The sequence below is a fragment of the Caretta caretta genome, chromosome 23, assembly GCF_965140235.1.
Source record: "Caretta caretta isolate rCarCar2 chromosome 23, rCarCar1.hap1, whole genome shotgun sequence".
In the NCBI taxonomy this organism is placed as follows: Eukaryota; Metazoa; Chordata; order Testudines; family Cheloniidae; genus Caretta; species Caretta caretta.
In genome coordinates, this window is record NC_134228.1 from 12,489,822 (window position 1) to 12,505,458 (window position 15,637).

The following is a 15,637-nucleotide window of genomic DNA, read 5'->3' on the forward strand; positions in this document are numbered from 1 at the left end:
GTCAGTGGTGGATTCTCTGGAACTCGAAGTCTGTAGCCCTCGATCTGAGGATGTCAGTGACTCAGCTGGAGGCGAGGGGCCTGCTACAGGAGTGGGCGAGAGAGGCTCTGTGGCCTGCGATGTGCAGCAGCTCACACCAGATGATCACGATGGACCCTTCTGGCCTTAAAGTCAGTGAGTCTGTGGCGCCCTGTGGGCCGGCGCCCCATGTCTGTGAGGGGCTCTCATTGCGGGGCCCCCCGGCTCACGTTAATCGCAGCGTACACGCTGGGCTGGGTGGGCTCAGGGGCAGGAGCCGGGCCCCCCGGCTTGGCATGCAGCGCCTGGCGGTCCAGCTCGGCGTAGGTGAGACCATCGGTGCCAGGGTCGGGCTCCTGGGGCTGGGAGGGGAGAGAGTCACTGGAGTGTGCGTGTGTGCACCAACCCCCACACACACACATTCACACAGAGCAGGGCTTGTCCCCTCCCACAGGGGGTGACAGGGACACACACACACACACTTGCAATCCCAGCTGCGATCCCATGAGCCCCTCCCAGCAACCCAACCCCCACCCCAAAATATTGAGTGTGCCAGATAAGGTGAGTAGGGCCCATGTGGGTCAAGGTTGGGGTCAGGCCCCATGGGGGAACAGGGGACACTTACCAGGGTCTGTGTCTCTTTCCCTTCGTCGACGGAGGAGTCTGCAGAACAGAGACACCCGCTGAGCTGCACCCCCAGCCGGCCCAGAGCAGGACCCCACACCCAGCTCCGACCCCCTATGTCCAGCCAGGGGGCTCAGAGACCGGCACAGCCACCCCTCCCCCGCCCCACAGCATGGGCCATGGTCATTAGCCCCGTGTTACAGAGAGGAAAACTGAGGCACAGAGATGGCAGCAGAGTCTAGGGGGTTATGGCAGGGCAGGGTGGCTGGGAGTCAGGACTCCTGGGTTCTCACCCCAGCCCTGGGAGGGGAGTGGGGTCTAGCAGTTAGAGCAGGGGGCTGGGAGCCAGGAGTGGATGGGGATTCCCCACAGGTCACTGGCTGGGAAGGTCCGATGGAGAAGTGAAGGGGGGACACACAAAGCCTCAGGCCTGGTGGGGTAGAATGGGGGGCTCACAGAGGGAGTCCCTGAACTAGAGGGGGAGGGGAAGGTGACCCCCAGGGAGTTGGTGGGGAGACAGGCAAGAAGCTCAGCTGACACCAGCTATCTCTGGGACCCTCTCCTTAGTCCCACCCAGCAGTAGCTGTAAATCAGGCCCTGCCCTGTATTGGTGGAGCCCCCACAAGCCCTGCCCCTCCCCAGGGGTCCTGCCCCACCCTGGTACCCCCTTTGGTGTGTTACTCACAGATGGGGTCTTGCTGAGCCGGGGCCTTCAACATCCTCAACGGGATGGTGCTAAAAGATAGAAAATCTACCTGTAAATGTCATATCCCCCCACCCACAGGGAGATTCCCCAACACACCCAGAGAGCTCCTCCATCCTGCCTCGCACTGAACCCTGGGGGCGACACTTTGGGGGGGGGCATGCAGGGTCACATGACACACACCCCCAGGTGGCTCTGTGACATGGTGCAGCCAGGCCTCCTCCCTGCAGAGCAGCTGAGCTGGGGAGCTGCGCTGGACAAGGAGGGGCAGAGGCAGGTGCAGAGGAACAGCTGGGAGCTGCACGGGAGGGGGTCACTGCTTTCCGGGGGGGGTGTGGTGTGGTGTGACTCCAGCTGTTCTGGGGTTGTGCCCCTCCACTGTCAGCAGGCCCAAGTAATCTCTGAGGGGTCCTGGCTCCCAATCCCGTCTCCCCACAGAGCCAGGGAGAGAACCCAGGAGTCCTGTGACGGAGGAGGCAGGTTGATCAGGAGCGGGAGGGGCCGGGGTTCCTACCTCCTCGGTCTCGGTGCGGCTTCTTTTCCTGCAGAGGGACACAAACCAGAATCCCCCATGAGCCGATCCCCTGGTCCCAGCACCAGCCACTCACCCCCCACAGGGCAGCAGGGATGAGGGTGCCAGGGAGGGGTCCCCTCTGCTGCTGGGGCTGAGCCTGGATCCCTGCTGGGGTGGGATGGACCAGCAGGGGGCAGCACAACACCATAGTATGCGCCGGCAGGAGGGGCAGATTAACTCGGGGGGGGGGGGGGGGGCTTTTCCTGTCCCCAATCCTCCCTCGTTAGTGACTCCTTATAACGAAATTGATCCATAAGTTCAGCTCCCCAGGTACCTGAGAGGCACGGTGCCAGTGGCTCGTTATACAGGGACCCTTCGCCTGGTGCTGAGATGCAGCTACCTCTGGGGTGGGGCATGGGGGCTGGTTATATGGGGACCCCTCAGCCGGCACTAAGATGCAGCCCCTCTGGGGTGGGACAGCTGTGTGTGTCCAGTGATTACTCACGCAGCGCCCCCTGCTGATCCATGACCCCTGCTCCTGGGCTTTCCCGGCACAGTCCCCCATCCAAGCCGTGACCCCATCCCGCCCTGCTTAGTGGCAGTGTGACGATGTGACTCAGCAGGGAGGGGGGAGTGTTGACCTGGGAATGTGCCCTGGGGATGGGAGACCTCAGAGCCTGTAACCAGAGCCAGGAGGGGGCGGGGGAGGTGACACCTCTGCCCAGGAATGTGGACCGAGGCTGCAGCAGGGAACCTGCTGGGGGGGGTTAGTTTTCAGTTTGGGGGTGGATGGAGGAACACAGGGAACCCAAGGGCTGGGTCTGAGCTCCCTGCTCCCCCAGAAGGACATGATTGAGGGGTCCTGGGTGTACCCGCAAGCTCTGTTTTGGACTGTGTTCCTGTTGTCCAATAAACCTTCTGTTTTACTGGCTGGCTGAGAGTCTCAGTGGATCCCAGGAAGAGGGGTGCAGGGCCTGGACTCCCCCACACTCCGTGACAGGCAGGTTTAACCCTTCCCTCGCTGGGCAGAGCACTCACTGTCTCGGGTTTTTCTGAAGCAGAGGAAGGCCACGAGGATGAGGAGGATGAGGAGGAGGACAGCGGCTGCTGCGCTCGCCCCGGCGATGATGGGGCTGGTCAGACCGGAAGGTGCCTGCGATTTGGATCCACCTGGGAATTAGCAGCAGGCCGTGAGTGCCGGGAGCGGCTGATCTATTCCCCCCCATGCCCCCTCCTACCCCAGGTGGCACCCAAAGGGCTGGGACACCACAGGGCAGAGGGAGCCAAAAATTCTATGGGGAGGATGTCGGGGGCCCCAGGGTATCAAGTGGGGTCAGAGCAAGCAAGGTTTGGGGGATTTGTAGCGCTAGGGGGCGCTGGGCTGCAGAGGGCAGGGAGCTTAGAAGGGGGCGCTCTCCCCATCAGTCAGGGTTGGCCCCGTTACCCCAGCATGGTGCTAGCGGGCCCTGTCTGATCCAGCCTGGCCATCATTTCTAAGGCATTTCACCCCTTTCCTCATGGCCACACCGACTCAGGCCAACAGGCCCATCTAGCCCGGTATCCCGCCTCCCATGCTGGCTACTCCTGGTTGCTTCGCAGGGAGCTCCAGGGCACCCCTCTCCATGGCCACTGATGGGCCCAGCTGCCCCCAGAGGAAGCCTCCGGCTGCCCCGTTAGTGGCAGGTTCGTGTTTGAGCAGGAGGCTTCGCTCCCCTCCCAAAACCATTGGTGGGGGGGAGTCACTGCCCCCGTGAACAGCCTCCGTCTATTGTGACTCAATAGATTCCCATCGCCAGCCCGGTACCTGACCCCGCCCTGCCTGCGTGGGTGGGAGCCGGCGCCGCTCCAGGCTGGGTCAGGTGGGTTCCCCCTGTGGGAATAGAACCAGCGTCTGTCGGGGAGGGGCTGAAACACCGACTCAGAGATCTCCCTGTACCCTCCGCAACCAGTGGTGGATCAGCCACTGGGCCTATGGGGCCAGTGCCCAGAGGCCGCGGCCAAGTGGGGGGCCCCAGAGCCCTGGCTGCCGGGCGAGCAGGACAGGAGAAGCCCCAGCAGCCCGACCCTGCTCCTCTCAGAAGCACGGGGTGGTGGTGGCAGGGGAAGCCTTAGCACCAAGACCTCCGTTGCAGCCCTGGGACGGGAGGAGCTCTCGCTACCCGCCACTGCCTCGGGGCTGGGGGACTCTCACTCCCCGCTGCGCCCCTGGGCCGGGGTGAGGGGACAGAACTTCTCCAGTCTTGGGGCTGCAGTTGGGGTCGGGGGGGTCAGAAAGTAGCAAATGGGTTGCGGGGCTGCAGTGGGGGGACGGAATGGGGCGGGACTGTGGGTGGAATAGGGGCGGGGCCCTGGGGAAGGGAGAGAAAGGGGTGGGGCTGTGGGCGGGGCCACAGGCCGAGGAGGCGGGACAGGAGAGGGAGGGCAGGTGAAAAGGTGGGGAGAGACTCCCCCTTGCTCTGGCCCAGGGCCCCAGGAAACCTTAATCCAACTCTGCCCGTGACTCAGCATCGATTGTTACTGTCAGTCCCGGGGAGGGGGGTTTGGCTGGGGACAGTGCTGGCTGGGCAGCCCCTGGGCCCTGACTCCTCTCTGAGTCCCCAGTGCGGGGGCAGCCGGGGGAGCATCCCCTGGGAAAGGCCCCTGCTCTGCAGCTGCCTCTGGGGGAAGGGATCCCCCCTCCCTTGGCACCAAATCTCCAGGAGCTGCTGCTCCCCCCTGGCTGGGGAACCCCCCAGTGACACTGTCCCCGCTCCCTGTCCAGGCGAGTCCTAGGGCTCTGGGCAGAGCCTGGCTCTGAGCATCCCATCTGGGTGCCGACCTTCTGAGGGTCCGGCTGGGAGCGGGGACGTGGAGCCGGGCCCCTCACCTGCTACCACCAGCTGCACGGGGTGGCTGGGCTGCGAGGAGACGAAGGGCTCTGATCGGGGCCGGTAGCTGCAGCCGTAGCTCCCTCCGTGCTGCCGGCCCACGGTGGGGATGTGGAACTCGGCCCCGTCCCCAGCAGGGTCCATGTGTCGCGGCGGGTTCAGGTCTCCAGCCTTGTGCAGGAAGAACCTCACGTCCCAGGGCGGACCCTGACACCGGATGGTGACGTCTGCCCCTGCAGCGGTGACCCCAGTGGGGCTCAGAGAGATGGAGGGTCTGGGTAAGCTGGGATCTGCGCACAGGAAACAGGCTGTGAGAGCCAGACCCGGGCACCCACCCAGCCCCGGCCTCCAGCTGCAGAAGAGAAGAGCGAGGTGGGATTTGATAGCAGCCTTCAACTCCCTGAAGGGGGGCTCCAAAGAGGATGGAGCTGGGCTGTTCTCAGTGGTCGCAGATGACAGAACAAGGAGCGATGGTCTCAGGTTGCAGTGGGGGAGGTTTAGGTTGGATATTCAGAAACACTATTTCACTAGGAGGGTGGTGAGGCACTGGAAGGGGTTCCCTCGGGAGGTGGTAGAATCTCCTTTCTTAGAGGTTTCTAAGTCCCTTCTTGACAAGGCCCCGGCTGGGATGATTTAGTTGTCCTTGGTCCTGCTTTGAGCAGGGGGTTGGACTAGAACCTCCTGAGGCCTCTTCCAACCCTGATCTTCTATGATTCCCCAGCCGGCCCCAGCGCGGGCAGATCCAGGGGCCCCCTGGCAGAGATTCTTTCCCAGATCCCAGAGTCCCCCTGACCCAGAATCCCGGCCCTGCGAGCTGGGCTCCCAGCCCCACAGACATGGGGCCTCGGCAGCCGAGTTGTTGGGGTCCTCATATGCTGTGTGTGATCCCTGCCTCGTTCACTGTGTCTGCGCCACCCCCCCCCCCCATTCCCCCAGAGATACTGAGCGACTCACGGGCTGGTCTCTGGCGCCTGGCACCACAGGGCCTGAGCCCCACACAGGAAGGGAGTCAGCCCCCTGGGAGGCAGGGAGGTGTCATTATCTCCATTCTACATGGGGAAACTGAGGCACAGACAGATTCACTTTCCTTAGTGCGCTCCCAGGGGCAGAGACCGTCTCTTCACTCTGTGTTTATGCAGCACCTGGCACAAAGGGGCCCTGATCATAGCCTGGTTAGAGTGGGGGAGGGGATGGCTGGGGGCCAGGACTCCTGGGTTCTGTGCACAGTCCCACCCCTGACTTGTAGGGGACTGTGTAAGTCTCTACTATCCACTGAGGTTTATAACCTTCAGCTCTGCCCATCACCCCCTAACTGATGTGTTGCCTGCGAAAGGTCCCCCCTGCTCTGCAGCTCCCCCTGGGGGCAGGGGTCCCCCCTTCCTCAGCCCCAAATCTCCAGCAGCTGCTTCTCCCCTGTGGCTGGGGAACCCCCCAGTGACTCGGTCCCGGTGGGTGTCCCCTCTGCTGGGACAAGGGTCCGGCTGGGCCTAAGGCTCGGAGCGGAGACGCCAAGCCGGGCCCCACACCTGCTTCCACCGACTCCATGGGGTCGCTGGGCTCCGACCGGGTGTCGGGATCCGAGTCGGGGGGATAATAGCATGTGTAGCTGCCTCCGTCTGCCCGGCTCACTTTGGGGATGGGAAAGTTGACCCCAGCCGAGTCCCTCATGGGGCGTGAGACAGACCCTGTCCCCAGCAGGGAGCATCAGCGACGGGGCAGAGACAGGGTCAGGGTCTCCCTTGGGATCCAGGGCCAAGATATCCTCCATCCCCTCAACCTTCACTGGTTGGGCTGGACGTCCCATCTGCTGGGCACCAGGTCTCGCTGAGACCCCCTGGGGGCCTGGCCGGGTGTGGGGCTGGGAGCCGAGGTGCCGGGCTGGGCCCCTCACCTGCTACAATGATCTGCACAGGGTCGCTGGGCTCCGAGTAGGCAGCTGGTCCTGTTCTGTGGCTATAACGACAGGTGTAGCTGCCCCCGTCTTCCCGTCTGGCGCTGGGGATGGGAAATTCAGCCACATAACTAGCAGGGTCCGTGTACGTCGGATGGTTCCCGTCTCCATCCTTGTAGAGGAGGAACCTCATGCCCAGGCGCTGATGCCAACACCGGATGGTGACTTTTCCCCCCACGGGGATCACCCCACCGGGGCTGACGGAGATGGAGGGTTTGGGGAGGAACCCCTCTGGATTTACAAACAAACAGGAAGTAAGTGGGGGTGACACAAACCGCGTCCATCTGGTGCAATCCTCTGCCCGTCTGTCGCTCCAGCCTTTCACCCCAGCCCTGCCTGTCCCTGCGGTGCAGGCCCAGCCCCAGGACTCACAGTCGGGGAGAGACACAGCAGGGGGAAAGGAGATTTCCAGTCTCTGATTCCTTTAGTTCTCCAGGGTTAATTCAGCCCAGCCCCCGCTGCAGTCAGGGGTCACTCCGGATTGAGCCCGGGGGGCTGAGATCAGAATCCAGCCCTTCCTTCACTGCACTCAGGAGGTGAATTGGGATCTACCCTGCGCGGTGTGATGGAGTAGGGAGTAGAGAATATTAACCTGGGAATGTTGCGTGGGAGTTTTACTAGTTGACTGTCTGCATTGATACTAGATGATGGTGGGATATCAGGGTGTGACTTCTCTGCGGGATGATACTTGACAGCCAGCTCCTAACCTGAGCCCAGGAGCGGGTTGGGGCCAGGTGACACCTTCTGCCCGGGAAACTGGACCAAGGCTGGAGGAGGGGTCGGGGTGTGTGGCTGTGGGAGACGGCTGGAGGGAGTTTCAGTTTGGAGCCGGCTGAGGGGGGAGGCCCAGAACCTGGGTCTGGGCTCCCCACCCCCGAAGAAGGACCCCACTGAGGGGTCCTGTTTTGTGTATATACAAGCTCTGTTTTAGACCGTGTTCCTGTCGTGTAATAAGCCTTCTGTTTTACTGGCTGGCTGAGAGTCACAGTGAACCGCAGGAAGTGCAGGGCCCTGACTCCCCCACACTCCGCGACATGGGGTTCCTGGTCTAAATATGGGTCATTTGAGGAAGCTGCTCCCAGAACAGGCACCCCAAGAAAACTTGTTAACAAAATCCCCCAGTTGTTCCAACAGGTTCCCATCCCTGTGATGAGTAGGGCAAGGTCTCAGTCCCCACCTCTGGAGAACACATGTCTGACAGGATCATCCCTTTGGGGGACTGGTGCCCCTCACCCTCACCCACATCCCTCGTCCCTAATGTGGAAATTCCCCCAGCTTCCCCATTCCCCACAGATACTCACGTCCCAACGCCCCGCTCCGCCCAGCCAGCCAGCAGCCTGGAGAGGAGACAGCTTGTTAGAAACCAGATCCCAGAGCAACTGGACCCTGGTCTCAGATCTGCCCCTCCGCCCCCCATGGGCACACTCCCTGGTCTCAGATCCCCACCGTGGCCACACGCCCTGGCTGTGGCCGATACTCACCGAGGAGGACGGTGAGAGCAGACGCCATGATGGGGCAGTGGGGGGCCCCTCAGCGCCGCCACCAACGCCCCAGTGCCCAGCTCCACCCAGCCTGAGGCCCGAGTGCGAGCGGAATGAGGAACAGCGCCAGGGGCTGCAGCCCCAGGAACCCCGTGATGTGTTCAGCCCCTTTCTTCCCCATCAGATTGTTTCTCTGAACTCTCCTCCTCAAATCTACCATGGTCAGAGCAAAGCCAGCTCCCTGCCACGCCCAGCAAACCACATCCCCTCCTGCAGCTGCCTGGCCCCACCCCGCCATGATCTCCCAGCCCCACATGGGAGCTGCCCAGTCCGGAGACCAGCTGGGAGCGGGGCAATCTCAGGAGGCAACAAAAGGTGCCCATGTTGCCCTGACCTTTTCCAACAGGCCCATCTAGCCTCCCTGGAGAAGCAGCTCAGAGCAGAGGAAGGCTTCCCCCATACACACACAGTGCCCCCCACGGAGTGGCCCTTTCCCAAGAAGCAGGGCAGAGATTCCTTCCTGACCCACCCTGGAGCATGAGGGTGGAGGGGCCTGGCCAAACTCCTTCTCAGGTCGTGTCGCTGCAGAATCTATTCTTCGCCCAGTGACGTGGCACAGAGATGGGACGGGTGGCTGGGAGGGGTTGTGGTTTCCGGTCCCCGTGAGTGGGGGAGGAAGGAATAAATGTAGATCCTGAGTTGTTAAAGGAACAGCCGATAAATCCGTGAAAGGGGAAGTCTGCCCAGAGCCGGCGCTCGCGTCCTGTTTCTGGTACTGCCAGTGAAACTCTGAATCATAGAATATCAGGTTGGAAGGGCCCTCAGGAGGTCATCTCGTCCAACCCCCTGCTCAAAGCAGGACCAACCCCAACTAAATCATCCCAGCCAGGGCTTTGTCAAGCCTGACCTTAAAAACTTCCAAGGAAGGAGATTCCACCACCTCCCTAGGTAACGCATTCCAGTGCTTCACCACCCTCCTAGTGAAAAAGTTTTTCCTAATATCCAATCTAAACCTCCCCCACTGCAACTTGAGACCATTGCTCCTTGTTCTGTCATCTGATACCACTGAGAACAGTCTAGATCCATCCTCTTTGGAACCCCCTTTCAGGTAGTTGAAAGCAGCTATCAAATCCCCCCTCATTCTTCTCTTCCGCAGACTAAACAATCCCAGTTTCCTCAGCCTCTCCTCATAAGTCATGTGTTCCAGTCCCCTCATCATTTTTGTTGCTCTCCGCTGGACTCTTTCCAATTTTTCCACATCCTTCTTGTAGTGTGGGGCCCAAAACTCGACACAGTCCTCCAGATGAGGCCTCACCAATGTCAAATAGAGGGGAACGATCACGTCCCTCGATCTGCTGGCAATGCCCCTACATATACATCCCAAAATGCCATTGGTCTTCTTGGCAACAAGGGCACACTGTTGACTCATATCCAGCTTCTCGTCCACTGTAACCCCTAGGTCTTTTCTGCAGAACTGCTGCCGAGCCATTCGGTCCCTAGTCTGTAGCGGTGCATGGGATTCTTCCATCCTAAGTGCAGGACTCTGCACTTGTCCTTGTTGAACCTCATCAGATTTCTTTTGGCCCAATCCTCTAATTTGTCTAGGTCCCTCTGTATCCTATCCTTGCCCTCCAGCTTATCTACCTCTCCTCCAAGTTTAGTGTCATCCGCGAACTTGCTGAGAGTGCAATCCACACCATCCTCCAGATCATTTATGAAGATATTGAACAAAACCGGCCCCAGGACCGACCCTTGGAGCACTCCACTTGATACCGGCTGCCAACTAGACTTGGAGCCATTGATCACTACCCGTTGAGCCTGACAATCTAGCCAGCTTTCTATCCACCTTATAGTCCATTCATCCAACCCATATTTCTTTAACTTGCTGGCAAGAATACTGTGGGAAACCATGTCAAAAGCTTTGCTAAAGTCAAGGAACAACACGTCCACCGCTTTCCCCTCATCCACAGAGCCAGTTATCTCGTCACAGAAGGCAATTAGATTAGTCAGGCACAACTTGCCCTTGGTGAATCCATGCTGACTGTTCCTGATCACTTTCCTCTCCTCTAAGTGCTTCAGAATTGATTCTTTGAGGACCTGCTCCATGATTTTTCCGGGGACTGAGGTGAGGCTGACTGGCCTGTAGTTCCCAGGATCCTCCTCCTTCCCTTTTTTAAAGATTGGCGCTACATTAGCCTTTTTCCAGGCGTCCGGGACTCCCCCGATCGCCATGAGTTTTCAAAGATAATGGCCAATGGCTCTGCAATCACATCTGCCAACTCCTTTAGCACTCTCGGATGCAACTCGTCCGGTCCCATGGACTTGTGCTCATCCAGCTTTTCTAAATAGTCCCGAACCACTTCTTTCTCCACAGAGGGCTGGTCACCTCCTCCCCATGCTGTGCTGCCCAGGGCAACAGTCTGGGAGCTGACCTTGTTTGTGAAGACAGAGGCAAAAAAAGCATTGAGTACATTAGCTTTTTCCACATCCTCCGTCACTAGGGGCATGTCTACACTACGGAATAAGGTCGAATTTATAGAAGTCGGTTTTTTTGAAATCGGTTTTATATATTCGAGTGTGTGTGTCCCCACAGAAAATGCTCTAAGTGCATTAACTCGGCGGAGCGCTTCCACAGTACCGAGGCTAGAGTCGACTTCCGGAGCGTTGCACTGTGGGTAGCTATCCCACAGTTCCCGCAGTCTCCGCTGCCCATTGGAATTCTGGGTTGAGATCCCAATGCCTGATGGGGCTAAAACATTGTCGCGGGTGGTTCTGGGTACATATCGTCAGGCCCCCGTTCCCTCCCTCCCTCCGTGAAAGCAAGGGCAGACAATCATTTCGCGCCTTTTTTCCTGAGTTACCTGTGCAGACGCCATACCACGGCAAGCATGGAGCCCGCTCAGGTAACCGTCACCCTATGTCTCCTGGGTGCTGGCAGACGTGGCAGGTGCGTGGCTCCTGGCCACGTCGGCTGGGAGCGCCTGGGCAGACATGGGCGCAGGGACTAAATTTGGAGTGACTTGACCAGATCATTCTCTTTAGTCCTGCAGTCAGTCCTACTGAACCGTCTTATGGTGAGCGGGCAGGCGATACGGACTGCTAGCAGTCGTACTGTACCATCTTCTGCCAGGCAGGCAAGAGATGAGGATTGCTAGCAGTCGTACTGTACCATCTTCTGCCAGGCAGGCAAGAGATGGGGATGGCTAGCAGTCGTACTGTACCATCTTCTGCCGAGCAGCCATGAGATGTGGATGGCATGCAGTCCTTCTGCACCGTCTGCTGCCAGCCAAAGATGTAAAAGATAGATGGAGTGGGTCAAAACAAGAAATAGACCAGATTTGTTTTGTACTCATTTGCCTCCTCCCCTGTCTAGGGGACTCATTCCTCTAGGTCACACTGCAGTCACTCACAGAGAAGGTGCAGCGAGGTAAATCTAGGCATGTATCAGTCAGAGGCCAGGCTAACCTCCTTGTTCCAATAAGAACGATAACTTAGGTGCACCATTTCTTATTGGAACCCTCCGTGAAGTCCTGCCTGAAATACTCCTTGATGTACAGGCACCCCCTTTGTTGATTTTAGCTCCCTGAAGCCAACCCTGTAAGCCGTGTCGTCAGTCGCCCCTCCCTCCGTCAGAGCAACGGCAGACAATCGTTCCGCGCCTTTTTTCTGTGCGGACGCCATACCAAGGCAAGCATGGACGCCGCTCAGCTCACTTTGGCAATTAGGAGCACATTAAACACCACACGCATTATCCAGCAGTATATGCAGCACCAGAACCTGGCAAAGCGATACCAGGCGAGGAGGCGACGTCAGCGCGGTCACGTGAGTGATCAGGACATGGACACAGATTTCTCTGAAAGCATGGGCCCTGCCAATGCATGCATCATGGTGCTAATGGGGCAGGTTCATGCTGTGGAACGCCGATTCTGGGCTCGGGAAACAAGCACAGACTGGTGGGACCGCATAGTGTTGCAGGTCTGGGTCGATTCCCAGTGGCTGCGAAACTTTCGCATGCGTAAGGGCACTTTCATGGAACTTTGTGACTTGCTTTCCCCTGCCCTGAGGCGCATGAATACCAAGCTGAGAGCAGCCCTCACAGTTGAGAAGCGAGTGGCGATAGCCCTGTGGAAGCTTGCAATGCCAGACAGCTACCGGTCAGTTGGGAATCAATTTGGAGTGGGCAAATCTACTGTGGGGGCTGCTGTGATGCAAGTAGCCCACGCAATCAAAGATCTGCTGATATCAAGGGTAGTGACCCTGGGAAATGTGCAGGTCATAGTGGATGGCTTTGCTGCAATGGGATTCCCTAACTGCGGTGGGGCCGTAGACGGAATCCGTATCCCTATCTTGGCACCGGAGCACCAAGCCGCCGAGTACATAAACCGCAAGGGGTACTTTTCAATAGTGCTGCAAGCTCTGGTGGATCACAAGGGACGTTTCACCAACATTAACGTGGGATGGCCGGGAAAGGTGCATGATGCTCGCATCTTCAGGAACTCTGGTCTGTTTCAAAAGCTGCAGGAAGGGACTTTATTCCCAGACCAGAAAATAACTGTTGGGGATGTTGAAATGCCTATATGTATCCTTGGGGACCCAGCCTACCCCTTAATGCCATGGCTCATGAAGCCGTACACAGGCAGCCTGGACAGTAGTCAGGAGCTGTTCAACTACAGGCTGAGCAAGTGCAGAATGGTGGTAGAATGTGCATTTGGATGTTTAAAGGCGCGCTGGCGCAGTTTACTGACTCGCTTAGACCTCAGCGAAACCAATATTCCCACTGTTATTACTGCTTACTGTGTGCTCCACAATATCTGTGAGAGTAAGGGGGAGACGTTTATGGCGGGGTGGGAGGTTGAGGCAAATCGCCTGGCTGCTGGTTACGTGCAGCCAGACACCAGGGCAGTTAGAAGAGCACAGGAGGGCGCGGTACGCATCAGAGAAGCTTTGAAAACCAGTTTCATGACTGGCCAGGCTACGGTGTGAAAGTTCTGTTTGTTTCTCCTTGATGAAACCCCCCGCCCCTTGGTTCACTCTACTTCCCTGTAAGCTAACCACCCGCCCCTCCTCCCTTCAATCACCGCTTACAGAGGCAATAAAGTCATTGTTGCTTCACATTCATGCATTCTTTATTCATTCATCACACAAATAGGGGGATGACTACCAAGGTAGCCCAGGAGGGGTGGTGGAGGAGGGAAGGAAAATGCCACACAGCACTTTAAGCACATCACTTTAAAAGTTTACAACTTTAAAATTTATTGAATGACAGCCTTCTCTTTTTTTGGGCAATCCTCTGTGGTGGAGTGGCTGGTTGGCCGGAGGCCCCCCCACCGCGTTCTTGGGCGTCTGGGTGTGGAGGCTATGGAACTTGGGGAGGAGGGCGGTTGGTTACAGAGGGGCTGCAGTGGCAGTCTGTGCTCCAGCTGCCTTTGCTGCAGCTCAACCATACACTGGAGCATACTGGTTTGGTCCTGCAGCAGCCTCAGCATTGAATCCTGCCTCCTCTCATCACGCTGCCGCCACATTTGAGCTTCAGCCCTCTCTTCAGCCCGCCACTTACTCTCTTCAGCCCGCCACTTACTCTCTTCAGCCCGCCACCTCTCCTCCCGGTCATTTTGTGCTTTCCTGCACTCTGACATTATTTGCCTCCACGCATTTGTCTGTGCTCTGTCAGTGTGGGAGGACAGCATGAGCTCGGAGAACATTTCATCGCGAGTGCGTTTTTTTTTCTTTCTAAGCTTCACTAGCCTCTGGGAAGGAGAAGATCCTGTGATCATTGAAACACATGCAGCTGGTGGAGAAAAAAAAAGGGACAGCGGTATTTAAAAAGACACATTTTATAAAACAGTGGCTACACTCTTTCAGGGTAAACCTTGCTGTTAACATTACATACATAGCACATGTGCTTTCGTTACAAGGTCGCATTTTGCCTCCTCCCACCGCGTGACTACCCCCTCAACCTTCCCCCCTCCCTGTGGCTAACAGCGGGGAACATTTCTGTTTAGCCACAGGCAAACAGCCCAGCAGGAATGGGCTCCTCTGAGTGTCCCCTGAAGAAAAGCACTCTATTTCAACCAGGTGACCATGAATTATATCTCACTCTCCTGAGGATAACACAGAGAGATAAAGAACGGATGTTGTTTGAATGCCAGCAAACATACACTGCAATGCTTTGTTCTACAATGATTCCCGAGTACGTGGTACTGGCCTGGAGTGGTAAAGTGTCCTACCATGAAGGACGCAATAAGGCTGCCCTCCCCAGAAACCTTTTGCAAAGGCTTTAGGACTACATCTAGGAGAACCGCAAATGCCAGGGCAAAGTAATCCTTTCACATGCTTGCTTTTAAACCATGTATAGTATTTTAAAAGGTACACTCACCAGAGGTCCCTTCTCCGCCTGCTGGGTCCAGGAGGCAGCCTTGGGTGGGTTCGGGGGGTACTGGCTCCAGGTCTAGGGTGAGAAACAGTTCCTGGCTGTCGGGAAAACCGGTTTCTCCGCTTGCTTGCTGTGAGCTATCTACAACCTCCTCCTCATCATCATCTTCTTCGTCCCCAAAGCCTGCTTCCGTATTGCCTCCATCTCCATTGAAGGAGTCAAACAACACGGCTGGGGTAGTGGTGGCTGAACCCCCTAAAATGGCATGCAGCTCATCATAGAAGCGGCATGTTTGGGGCTCTGACCCAGAGCGGCTGTTCGCCTCTCTGGTTTTCTGGTAGGCTTGCCTCAGCTCCTTCAGTTTCACGCAGCACTGCTTCGGGTCCCTGTTATGGCCTTTGTCCTTCATGCCCTGGGAGATTTTCACAAAGGTTTTGGCATTTCGAAAACTGGAACGGAGTTCTGATAGCACGGATTCCTCTCCCCAAACAGCGATCAGATCCCGTACCTCCCGTTCGGTCCATGCTGGAGCTCTTTTGCGATTCTGGGACTCCATCATGGTCACCTCTGCTGATGAGCTCTGCATGGTCACCTGCAGCTTGCCATGCTGGCCAAACAGGAAATGAGATTCAAAAGTTCGCGGTTCTTTTCCTGTCTACCTGGCCAGTGCATCTGAGTTGAGAGTGCTGTCCAGAGCGGTCACAATGGAGCACTCTGGGATAGCTCCCGGAGGCCAATACCATCGAATTGTGTCCACAGTACCCCAAATTCGAGCCGGCAATGTCGATTTAAGCGCTAATCCACTTGTCAGGGGTGGAGTAAGGAAATCGATTTTAAGAGCCCTTTAAGTCGAAATAAAGGGCTTCATTGTGTGGACGGGTGCAGGTTTACATCGATTTTAACGCTGCTAAATTCGACCTAAAGTCCTAGTGTAGACCAGGGCTTGGTTGCCTCCCTCATTCGTTAAGGGGCCCACACGTTCCTTGACTTTCTTCTTGTTGCTAACATACCTGAAGAAACCCTTCTTGTTACTCTTAACATCTCTTGCTAGCTGCAACTCCAGGTGTGATTTGGCCTTCCTCATTTCACTCCTGCATGCCTGAGGA

The 15,637-nt window shown here is 57.5% G+C and overlaps 2 protein-coding genes across 2 annotated transcripts in view; both read right to left on the reverse strand.

Moving 5' to 3' along the window:
* Positions 1 to 15,637, reverse strand: part of LOC125627942 (immunoglobulin superfamily member 1) — a 101,819-nt gene that overhangs the window by 37,586 nt on the left and 48,596 nt on the right. The window contains exons 13-16 of the mRNA XM_075122313.1: positions 8,159 to 8,206; positions 7,979 to 8,014; positions 6,618 to 6,908; positions 4,726 to 5,016 (exon numbers count right to left, since the gene is read on the reverse strand). Coding sequence (XP_074978414.1) covers positions 4,726 to 5,016; positions 6,618 to 6,908; positions 7,979 to 8,014; positions 8,159 to 8,206 — 666 coding nt within the window. The remainder of the gene's footprint in view (positions 1 to 4,725; positions 5,017 to 6,617; positions 6,909 to 7,978; positions 8,015 to 8,158; positions 8,207 to 15,637) is intronic.
* On the reverse strand, positions 13,302 to 15,419 carry LOC142069867 (uncharacterized). The gene is made up of 2 exons (XM_075122490.1): positions 14,535 to 15,419; positions 13,302 to 13,946 (listed from the first exon to the last, which is right to left on the reverse strand). Exons 1-2 carry the CDS (start codon positions 15,115 to 15,117, stop codon positions 13,411 to 13,413), a joined length of 1,119 nt encoding a protein of 372 aa, XP_074978591.1. The 5' UTR covers positions 15,118 to 15,419; the 3' UTR covers positions 13,302 to 13,410.

Excerpts from the sequence above, each read along its gene's own strand:
- LOC142069867 (XM_075122490.1), bottom strand. The coding sequence starts at position 15,117 with ATGCAGAGCTCATCAGCAGAGGTGACCATGATGGAGTCCCAGAATCGC. Across the intron at positions 13,947-14,534 it reads AGGCGGAGAAGGGACCTCTG|CTGCATGTGTTTCAATGATC; the intron begins GTGAGTGTACCT and ends TTTCTCCACCAG.